Source organism: Microtus pennsylvanicus, chromosome 3 (genome assembly GCF_037038515.1).
Source record: "Microtus pennsylvanicus isolate mMicPen1 chromosome 3, mMicPen1.hap1, whole genome shotgun sequence".
Lineage (NCBI taxonomy): Eukaryota > Metazoa > Chordata > Mammalia > Rodentia > Cricetidae > Microtus > Microtus pennsylvanicus.
The window spans coordinates 130,837,017-130,848,348 of NC_134581.1; the positions used below are offsets into that span (position 1 = coordinate 130,837,017).

The 11,332-nt window shown below is 42.9% G+C and overlaps 1 protein-coding gene across 1 annotated transcript in view; it reads left to right on the forward strand.

Annotated features, from left to right (window-relative positions):
• The window catches only part of Frrs1l (ferric chelate reductase 1 like), a 31,093-nt gene extending 20,286 nt beyond the window's left edge, over positions 1 to 10,807 (forward strand). Inside the window, exons 4-5 of the mRNA XM_075967178.1 lie at positions 48 to 294; positions 4,960 to 10,807. Of these exons, the coding sequence (XP_075823293.1) occupies positions 48 to 294; positions 4,960 to 5,132 (420 nt within the window). The 3' untranslated portion in view covers positions 5,133 to 10,807. The remainder of the gene's footprint in view (positions 1 to 47; positions 295 to 4,959) is intronic.
• The last annotated feature ends 525 nt before the right edge of the window (positions 10,808 to 11,332 follow it).

Below are 11,332 nucleotides of genomic sequence, written 5' to 3' on the forward strand. Positions count from 1 at the left end.
GAAGGCAGACATTTAACTTTTTTCTTCTCGACCTTTCTCTCTGCTAGGGCGGTGATGATGTCATGGCCTGCGTCCATGATGACAATGGCAGAGTCCGCATCCAGCACTTCTACAATGTGGGACAGTGGGCGAAGGAGGTCCAGAGAAATCCTGCCAGAGACGAGGAAGGGGTTTTCGAGAACAATCGTGTCACCTGCAGGTTTAAGCGTCCCGTGAACGTTCCCAGAGATGAAACGATCGTGGATCTACACTTGAGTTGGTATTACCTGTTTGCTTGGGGTCCGGCCATTCAGGGTAAGCCTCCCTTTTAGCTTCTGCCTTGAATGCCAGTCACCGCCATGCGCATGCGCGCTGTTAGTGGAGTCACACGGCAGGGGCAGGGGCACGATCGTCACAGCACTCGGTCGGCTTTAGGAGGAAAAGGGAATTGGAGTCCTTCCTTCAGAAGGTTCTAAAGACCTGACGGTGTGGGGAGCCGCCTGACACAGTGCACACACGCACAGTTAGAGTGCGTGAGACCACGTAGGGTGTGGGTGTGCTTCATGGAGCAACCACACCTCTGCCGTGGAGCGCAGATGGCTGCATTCGCTCCTGACCCCTTCCTGCAGAGGTCTAGGTAGCATCACCCTCGTGCTTACAGAGAATGAGAAACTTGCTCGTGGTAGACAATTAATTAATGGTAGCAATAAACTCAATTCTGGGTCTTTCAGATCCTAAAGTCCGTGAAATCTTTTACCCATCATCATTTTTAATAAGAAAATACTGAAGAGGCAAGGGTCTCTAGAGCTTGTCAGTAAGCATTCATTCTTACTTTATATCTATTCCCATGGTCACAAATCAATCAAAATATCCTATATTTTAACCCACTAATCCTCAAATATTAAGATACATAATGATCCCCCAGCTATATTGGTAAATGAAGTCATCGGCCATGGGGGCGGGGAGGTCAAGATTCCATATTTCTAACAAATGCCCTGATGATGCTGGGCTGTGGATGATGTCACTTCCTGTGGCAAAGTTCTCCCGTAGTTTCCTACCGCAGATCCAAGGGCAATTACAAGAGACCTAGAGGCTGCATAAGTCAGGTGATTTTGTGAGTCTTCTCCGCAGTCACGGGGCCCAGTGGCCTCACCAAGAGTGGAGGTATGTTTGGTTTGCAATCCTGTGGAGAGAACTCATTCTCTCTCTCTGGCTGCTAGGAATTTTACCTTTCCTCCTTGCTTTTTCTTTTCCTTTGAGCCAGGTGTCTATTATGCTGCTCAGGCTAGAGCAAGCCTCTTACTTCCACCTCCTGAGTGGCTAGGGATACCGATGTATGCCACCGTACCCAGCTCAACATCTGTTTTTATTTTTTAAAATAATTTATTTGAATTTATTTCATGTGCATTGGTGTGAAGGTGTCAGATCCCCTAAAACTGGAGTTACAGACAGCTGTGAGCTGCCATGTGGATGCTGGGAATTGAACCCCGGTCCTCTGGAAGAACAACCAGTGCTCTCAACCACCGAGCCATCTCTCCAGACCTCGACATCTGTTTTTACTGTGCCTTCGACAGCTTTGTGTTGCTTTAGCTGAGCTGCCCCCTCCCCCAGATTTCTTTCCATTGATTTGGAGTACACAAGCCCCTCTTCTTCTTCTCTTCTCACCCATATCCTGCTGGGAAAAGAGTCGGGTGCCTCCAGATTGGTGGCACCTTTCTGTTTGCTGGTTTCCCAGAGCAACCCCACTGGATCTGCAATGATACCTTCAAGTCCCTTTAGTATCCTGGGAAATAAATGATAATCTAGCTCGGAGAGATGAATTCATTTCAAACGATAAGATTGGAATCTGAAAATGTGTGCTTTTAGTAATGCTTCTCCCCCTTGGTAGCTATGTAACCTGTTAGCTAAAATCTGAACTTCATTTCCTTATACCTAAAGTGGGGGCAATAATAATACCCGCTTTCTAAGGTTATAGCTAGTGGGTGAAAATAATTATGTGAAATTGCTTTCGCATATTGAAAAATACTGTATAGTAGTCCCACTTCATTTGTTGGAGATGGTTACTGAGACTTAAGTGTCAACTTGAAACTCCACATTTACCCCTATGCATAATGTATAAATTAGAATTCAGTATGCGGTTTACAGTGATGCTAACAATAATAATATACTAATAAAGCAGTCATAACAGTACATAGTCATATTAAAGTAATATAAAATGCAATATTTTTCAAAATATCTTGCTATCCCATACTACCTTTTTGAACTGCAGCTGACTATGGTCATTGAAAGCAGAGAAAGGCATCTTGGATAATGGGGACTTTCACATGTTCAGAAGGTTGTCTTCTTGGAGTCTAACATCCGAGGTGTGGAGGGTTCCATACTCGTCTGGCTTTGCCTGATAAGCTCCTCCAGGTTCCTCTTCTCATTGTTTTCAGGCAAACCGAGCCCTCCCACCCCATGTGCTGGCCTGTGTACTGCTTGTTTCTCAGGAGTTCCTCTAGCTTCTCTTCAGTCCTAGTCCTGTCTCTTAGCATAAACTTTGGGCTAAGGCCTGAAGGACTACAGATTCTATTTCCTTCAAGAACACCATGAACTGGAGGTGCATGGCATAGCCCAAGAGGCCAGGCAAGGGCCAGCGAGTAAAGTGTGGTGAGCACAGACCCCCGTGCAGAAGGGGATCTCCCTGCCAGCTGGGAGACTTTGTGTAGCAAGCAGGAACTGCCGCTGACGCTCCCTGTGCTGGGTCTGGTGGAGCTTCCTGAAAGATGGTAAAGCCTCCCACTCAGTGCAAACCTGACCTGTTGATACAGCCTCTAATTTCAGCTACTTCAGAGGCCAAGGAGGAAAGATCACAAGTTCAAGGCTTGTTTGGGTTACAGGGTGAGTGAGTTCAAGGCCAGCCGGGCAAGTTTTGTGAGATCCTATCTCAAAGTAAAGAGTAAAAGAAAGTTGGCAAGCTTTGCCTATAGCACAGTGGTAGATATTTGCCGAGCATGTTTATGGACCTGGGTTCAATCTCTAGTATTGTACGACGAAAATAAACACTCCAAAAACAACCCTAACTGAGCTCCAGACTTAGGGCAGTCTTTGCATTGACCCATCATGCCTGCTACCCTAAGCCAGCTTTAATATTCTTTTCCAGGAAGTCAGTCATGCCTAATCAACTTTATCTCATTAAGCATATATTTTTTTTTTAAGAAAAGGAAAACTTGCTGGGCATGGTGGTGCTTGCTTTTAATCCCAGCACTCAGGAGTCAGTAGCAGGTGGATCTCTGTGAGTTTGAGGACAGCCAGGGCTATACAGAGAAACCCTGTGTTGAAAAAAAAAACCAAAAAAATGAAAAGGAAACTCTTGATTTAAGCAGTTCTCTTGCCTTAGCCTTGCTGGAAGTGGCAACTACAGATGTGTTACAGATGTGGAAGAAATGGCTATTACCATTTCTTTTTATCATTTTATTTCTTCAGTGCTGAGGATTAAACCTGAGGTCCTCGGATGCGAGGCGAACTCTCTGCTGCTGATCTTGTCATTGGTCCTTAAGCATTTTATACAGGACTTCCTTTGTTGTTCTGGTGGCCACGTTGAGAAAAGTTCCATCTCATTGTTACCTTAGCCATTCTCTTTTCCAAACTGTTCTCCCCCACGCTTCTAGAAAAATCACTGACATCCAGCATGCTAATTTCTTTTGGCTAGGGAAGTCTTCTCCTTTTTGCCTCTCCTGTTCTCTCCTCTCCCCTGCCCTACCCTCCCCTTCTTTCTTTTTCTCCCCATCCCTGTGATATATTAGTGTGAGTGTACAGATGTGTGATTAGAGCTCAGAGTAAGATATCAAGTTCGTTTTCCTTTATTACTCTTTGCCTTTTTTTTAAAAAATTGAGACAGGGTCTCTTCACATAGTCCTAGCTGTCCTGGAACTCACTATGATCCACCTACCTCTTGAATGTTGGGATTAAAGTGCCCCACTCACCTTATTTCTTGATATGGAGTCTCTCACTGAACTGGAACCTGCCTTTTGGGCTATGCTGGCCTGCTGGCCACTCTCCCTGTCTTTGATGGCCCAGTGCTCAGGTTATGCACACACACAGCCATGCCTGGCTTTTTACATGGGTGTTGAAGACTCAAATTTAGGGCCTCATGTCCTCCTGCTTGTAGAATAAACACTCTTACCTTCTGAGCCATCTCCTGAGCCAAAGGCTGGCTAGCTCTTAGCAGTGCACAATGAAAGAGGGCTCTTCCATTTGTATGGGAGACTTTGGTCTGGACTAGAGTTCCTGATTCATATCAGTGAGATTTGGGGCTGTGGACGTAGCTCAGTGATAGAGCATTTGCTTAGCATGCACGAAACCCTGGGTTCACTGCTCCACCAAAGATTTGAGGAGGCAGAATTAGTTAAATTTGCTGCTTGTATTAAAAATAGAGTCTTTATTCCCCCCTGAGGCTGGAGAGGTTACTCATTGGTTAAGATCACACCCTGTTCTTGTAGAGGTCACAAGTTCAGTTCCTAGTACTCATTCTCAGGTGACTTAACTGTACAACTACCTGTTGTTATTACCTGTAACTGCATCTCTAGGAGATCCAGCATCCTATTTTAGCCCTTGCACATGTGCACAATTAAAATTAATCTTTTAAAAAATTTAAAGATTTTACACTATCTGCTATTGAGGAGTTTAAATTTGTTAGAGGCAAATAGAAATCCATATAGTTTGTGCAAATATAAATATTAAAACTGGCGGCCACAGAACAGAGAGATTTGGGAGGAGATGTCTGCAGATTTGTAAGAACCATCTTTGGGAGTAAGGATAATTGATTTCTGTGTTCTCTGTGGTCTGAGCAATTGCAGAGAACGCTGCTGATGACTTTAATGCATGATTCCACATCTTAAGCACGGTGTATGTGTTCAGCAGTGACAGCCTGTCTGTAGTGTTTCTGTCTTTAACTCTGTGCTGCGTTTAATTGGCCCTCACTCTGCTTCTGTGTTAAAGGCTCCATCACCAGGCACGACATAGACTCCCCACCGACTTCAGAGCGCGTTGTCAGTATTTACAAATACGAAGACATTTTCATGCCATCGGCTGCCTACCAGACCTTCTCCTCTCCGTTTTGTTTGCTTCTCATTGTCGCCCTGACCTTCTACTTGCTGATGGGAACCCCTTAGCCACAGCTGCAAGGCCGACAGACTAGGCGGAGCGGCAAGCCTTCAGTATATATTTTTCAATATCGCCTGTATTATTCTAGCTTCTGTTACTTAAAAACAAGTCATGATTTCAACATTTTTTGGGGGAAAAAAAAGAACAAGCTTTTCTCCTAGTCAAACAGGATTGTCAAGGCAACCCTGCTTTCGGGAAGTATTTAAATCATTTGCGAACACTTCAAATATGTTTTCTATTTGAGCTTTACGGTGTCTGTGCATTTTGGTAAAACTGAGTCGTCATACTGATTGGGATTTAAACCCAGACAAAGGCTGCCTTTTGTTGGCCTACACGTTTCACAGCCTTGGCTAGCGCGGTCAGCTGACACAATGGGGAGATAAAGAGCTAGCTGTGGAAAGAGTGTCTCCCAACAGTCTTTATTTCGAGCGGTACTGCATGAGAGGGTTACTTGGCATGTTGCCGTGGAGAACTTCACAGGATGTCACAAGTGTATCAGCAGCCTCTCGAGAACATTTTCGTGGAGGCTAAGTGCTTTTAGATAGTCACACAGTGGACGGGGCGTACGGGGGAGATTATAGTGATAAGCAGTGGTTTGTATTTATCTAAAGTATCTTCCCAATTAGCAAGTAGTTATGAGAAAACAGTTTTATATTGCTGTTAGGAAAGATGAAAAAAGAACTGTGAATATTCCTGAAGATGTAAAATTACCTTAATGATAAAAACAGGAGAATTCTTAGCAATTAGAATTTGCTTCCTTCTGCTACTGTGTTCAACCAATTAAGGTGTTCCTGGGTGGCTCTAGCCAACGGTGGTGGTCAAGTCAGCATTCATTAACTATAATTAATATACATTAGGACAGACAAGTCATCCTAAGGAAAACACACATCATCATTCTTAAAGACTGTAGACACCAGGAGCAAAAATGGGGGGAGGGACCCTAAAGTAAATTCACCAAGAGTATACATTAAAAATGTTCAATTCTAGCCGGGCGGTGGTGGCGCATGCCTTTAATCCCAGCACTTGGGAAGCAGAGGCAGGCGGATCTCTGTGAGTTCGAAACCAGCCTGGTCTACAAGAGCTAGTTCCAGAACAGGCTCCAAAGCTACAGAGAAACCCTGTCTCGAAAAACCAAAAAAAAATAAAAGTTAAATTCTATGTTTTCTTTTTTGAAAAGATCCAGATATTCTCTAAATACCCATGCTGGCAGCCAGCTAGAGGAGAGTAACTGTGGGCACTTACACGGTGGGCCATTGCCACAGTGGCTTTCCAGAATTCTCTGTTCCCATTGCTTCCGGGCTGGCTCCAACTCTATAGCTGAGTAACACCGGACTATGGTTTCTAAGTCCTAAGTTTATGTCAGAGGTGAACGTCTGCCTGTGGGGAGAATGTTCAGATTCTTCTGAGCTGGTGCCAAAATAAAGTATGTATTACTACTTCGCGACACTGCCCACACCCAGTTTCAAACTCAAGGTTCAAGTTGGTGGCTTCACCTGATGACAACTGCCTCTTCATCAAGCCCTCTCTCTGATCCTGGTCAAGCTTGGCACAAGCATGGCCGGTATATCAGTTTCTCAGGGTTAGTAGTTGGTTTAGGAGTGAGGGTTGGGAGTATATAGAGACACCCGTGTTGTAAATAAGAAGCCCAATATTTTTATATCCTTTATGTGTATAGTAGTTGATGTATAAATCGCGGAGCTAATAGAGACTTCAGTTAGTAGTGGGAGCGAGTGGCACTTCCCTTCCATTTTTGCTTCAAATCACGTAACCATTTCCTAGTCTTTGGCTTTAGTGACCAGCTTTGTGTGTTTTCGCTTGGAACTTTCAGAGTTATCCTTGCCCTTACAGTGACATGCAGCGACTCTACTAAACTCCAGGGTTTTTGCCTCTTCAGGGTCACTGCCTGTCCCAGTGAGTCTGAGGGGCCTTGAGTTTCTCCAACCTGCTCTCTCTCACTTGTCCTGTCCCTGTCTTCCCCATCCCCCCTGCCCCCCCAGATGATGGGCTCATCTGCAAGGCCCTAACTCTTATCTCTTCCTCCAGTCTTGGGGACTGCGTAGTTTTAGGAGTGACTCAGCCCTCCTCTAGCATGCTGGGCTTTTCATTGGGAGTCATTTTTCTCCTCATCCTTGTAACTGATGCTACTTCTTGGTAGATATTAAAAAAACTGGTGGACTGAATTACAAAGCTGTCTCGATACTGCGGGTTTACTTGGGCCAGAGGAATCTCTTTTATGGACTGTAGCTGGCTGGCCAATGTTTTTATATGTCCTGTTCATGATCAAACCGTGTCTTCCAAAACATGAATGACAATATCTCCAGTGGCAGTGTGGTTTTGCCTTTCAGTGGACACCAGTTGGCACTTTGAACAATAATTGCTGTCATGAAATAAGGATTTACGACAAGGGATGTGTCACAAACAGCTGACTGTCGTCTCAGAGATCTGTCCACTGATAGACATGTCGATGTGAAAGCCCTGTAGACTTCGAATACATCCGTTCTTACCTAATCTAAGGAAACTCCTACTTTTCTCTCTCTCAGTCATCCTTCTTGAAACCCCCGACTCCTGGCTGCTGCTCTCTCAAGCATGCACCCCCAGGTCTGACATACAGTTTCACTTTCTACACAGTGTTTGTCCTGAGGGAGAAGCGATCAGTGCTACTTGGTGAGATGCCCGAGTGAAACACAAGCTGCAGACAGATGTATGTAGCATTGTTGTAAGTGCTCCATGTGGATGAACTCTTTCAGTCCTACCAACCAGAGGAAGCGTCTGTTGTCAATCCAGCTTTGCAGAAGGAAGAGTTGAGGCCGGTCTTCTGGCGAGCTTACCAGTGCTGGCCAGACTTTAGAGACGCTAGTTCAATGCACTGGTCGTGCAAGAGACCTCAGGGACGAGGGAGCAGATATGACTTTCTATGCTTCATGCAAAGTCTTTAAAACTTCCGTTAAGTAGAACCTGCTGTTCATACTCAAATCAGCTAGGCACCTTCGCCTGCCCCCTAGTATTTTACAGTGAAAATGAGCACTTCTTACAGCTGTGTTTGCGGAACTCAACACAGTGGTTTTGTATCACTTTATTTTCTGCTTAAAACCTTTGGATTATTTTGGCCAGTCATTTTAGTACTTTTTCTTTCTTTCTTTCTTTCCTTCCTCCCCCTTCCTTCCTTTTACTTTTCTTCTCTTTCTTCCTTTCTCTTTTTTTTTTTTTTTTTGGTCAGTACTGATGTTCATACCCAAGGCCTTGTAGATATTCGCGGGGTGTTCCACCACCCAGCTACATTCCCCAGCTCATTTTTAGTACTATTAATGTTTTCATACTAATGTGTCAATTGGACACGATTGGAAGAATGCATTTGTCTTAGCTAACTTTTAACCATGACTTTCTTAAACCATGGTCTGTCTTACAACATGGGCCTCCATGTGCTTTTATTGACCCACTGTAGTTAAACATGCACTTAAAGTCCTGAAGCTGCATTCTGTTACTGTTGCTTGCTTTTTCCTTAAAGAAATCAGAAAGTTTGACAACTGAGGGATGGCTTTCCATCCCGGTATATTAATACTACTTTTGCAATCCAAGTTTACTGTCTTTATTCAGGGTCTTGTCTTAAGTGACATTAGCACTGAAGTTGGATGCCATTCTTGGCTCTATCCCAGGATTTCTTAAATTTTCTTTGTAAAGGGGTCCCAGAAGCTCTACTCTGCCACAGACAGTTCATAAGTGAACAAGTATGGCTGCACATTAATAAAGCAATTGAAATTTGAACTTCATATACTTTGCAGATGCCAAAATGTTAAATTGAGTTTTAAAACGCTTTCGGAAAAGGAAAAACCTATTCTTAGTTTGCAGGCTGAAGAACAACAGGAAGTGGGCTGGGCTGGGCTGGTAGACCCTAGCTTTCCCACAGTGACTAAGCCATGGCATTCTGTCTATCTAGTCGTCATAAATCCTATCACCAGTAACATATTATTAGCTAGTTGTAAAAATGTCAGTTAGTGAAAACGTCGTTTAAACACGGTTTATAATTGGTTTGCTGTTATGAATGAATAGCATAGTGGCATCCTTACACATTCGTGTCCTAATATGTTTCCTGGAGTTGGCACAAATGAGGTAACAATAAAGAACCATTCTGGGTAAGTTCCAGCTCTGCTTTTTCTGAGGTCTGGCAGTCGTTAACATGTTTCACTCTTGAGCTGCTCTTTCGGTGAACATTTCTATGCTTTAGAGTAATTTCTTTCTGTGTAGAGACTTTTCAAAATTAGCACAAGGGCATGAGAGTCTTTTATACATGTGACACGTCTATCTCAGCACCCTAGGCCGTCTGCTGAGGTGACATCCTTACTCTCTAAACAGAACTGCATAAAGTGAACAGGTTGATTATTTTCAACTTGTTTATATGTATATACACTTTGTACATATGTGACAGGTGGGGTGTGTTTATACAAAAACATACAAGTACGCACGCACAAACACGTGCACATACACACACACACACACGATTCGTTGTTTTTCTGATCTCTTGTATACTTTCAAACCCAGAGATAAAACATCATATGTGTTACTGACATACTTTCCTTGCATTTTTAGCAATTTAGTTTGTAGGAAGGATTCCTGAATCTCTTACTAAGTCTTGCCTCTTCTTTTCACCATTATATGAATTGTAAAGAATGTATATACATTGTTGTTTAATATAACTTTTCTATATCATTAAGAAGCCAAGACTCACGTTAGTTAAGTAACTGGCATGTTTCATGGCAACCTAAACATGTTTTAACTTGCATTAGTTTTCTTATTCTATTCTACTATTCAGTGAGCAATTTGTCTACTTTCAAGTTTGATTTCCTTGGGTTTTTAATTTAGCAGATGACTTGCATATAATTTCCTTTTCATGAAAATAGCAGTTGAAGAAATATGAGCCTCAATATGCCTGGCAATGGAAAAATGTATGTAAATCTCCTAGCCTTGGGGGGGGGGGTGTCCCATTTAAGAATACACCAACCATTCGGTAATATTTTTAGTTTTCTTCCAAATCTTTGCTATTAGGTGAGTAACCACCCAGTCTGGTTCTTCTGGAATGTAATCATCTCTAAGGCTGCTGAATGCTCAGTGGGTGTGGCATTCACCCAGGTCACTAGAGTCTTTCCTGCTTTCTTGCCTAGAATGCCCTGACCCCTCCACCCTGGAAGAGTGAACGCAGCTTCTCCACATGCCTTATTCCCATGGCGCATTGACATGCCGGAACAATCTGGCTCCAGAAGTACTAATACAGTTTTTCTGAGACTGTCTACAAAATACTATTTTGTTAAAACTATGCCTTTAAATAGACACGGATGGGTTATATTTGTTTTATAAAAAGTTGTGTATCTAATGTTCAATTGTGATTGATTTTGAGATTATATATAAATGTATATTTATAAGCCTGTCCTATGTGGATTTTTACTCTAAGATGTGTGCCACATTACTAATAAAGATATGAGTTTCTATTTATGTAAAGTAATTGTAGCAACACTCCTAACCGCTACTGAAATGATTATTCTGTTCACTGGCCACCACATATACTTTTATCTTTAGAGGATTAAGTTATACTCAGACTATATTAACCAGGATTAAACTTTAAAGGCGTAAACTGTCAACACAATTTGAATTCTTCCTGTTGATGTAATTAAAACTAGTTTATAATTCCTTATTGCTTTGCTCTGTTGCACGTTTCCATTATTTTTTCCTTTGTGTGCTATTTAATTGTAAAATGTTTCTCCCTTCTCCCTGAATCCTTGTAGACCTTGGGAAAGGTGGCAACCTGTCTTGTCGGACAAACAGGAAAACCCTATTGCTTTAGTTACCTGAAAGTCCTTGTAGAGAAGCAATATACAAAACTCACTCTGCAGAAGCTTCATTCTGGTACCTTATCAAGCAAGAAATGGTGATGTAGATTCCCATTTCAAGTATATTAACTACTTCCTTGCATGTATCTGGGCTTAGGAATTTCACTTAAAGTCCTTAATGGTGACTAAACCATAGTACCCCTTAGTAAGTAGAGGGTCTGATGATATGGCTCAGAGGGAAAGTGGACTTGCTGCCAAGCCTGATGACCTCGATCTGATCCCCAGAGGTCACATGATAGAAGGAAAGAACCAGCCTCCGTAAGTTGTCCTCTGACCTCCATGCACTTGTGTGTGTGCACACACACTAAGTAACTAAACGTAGTTTTAAA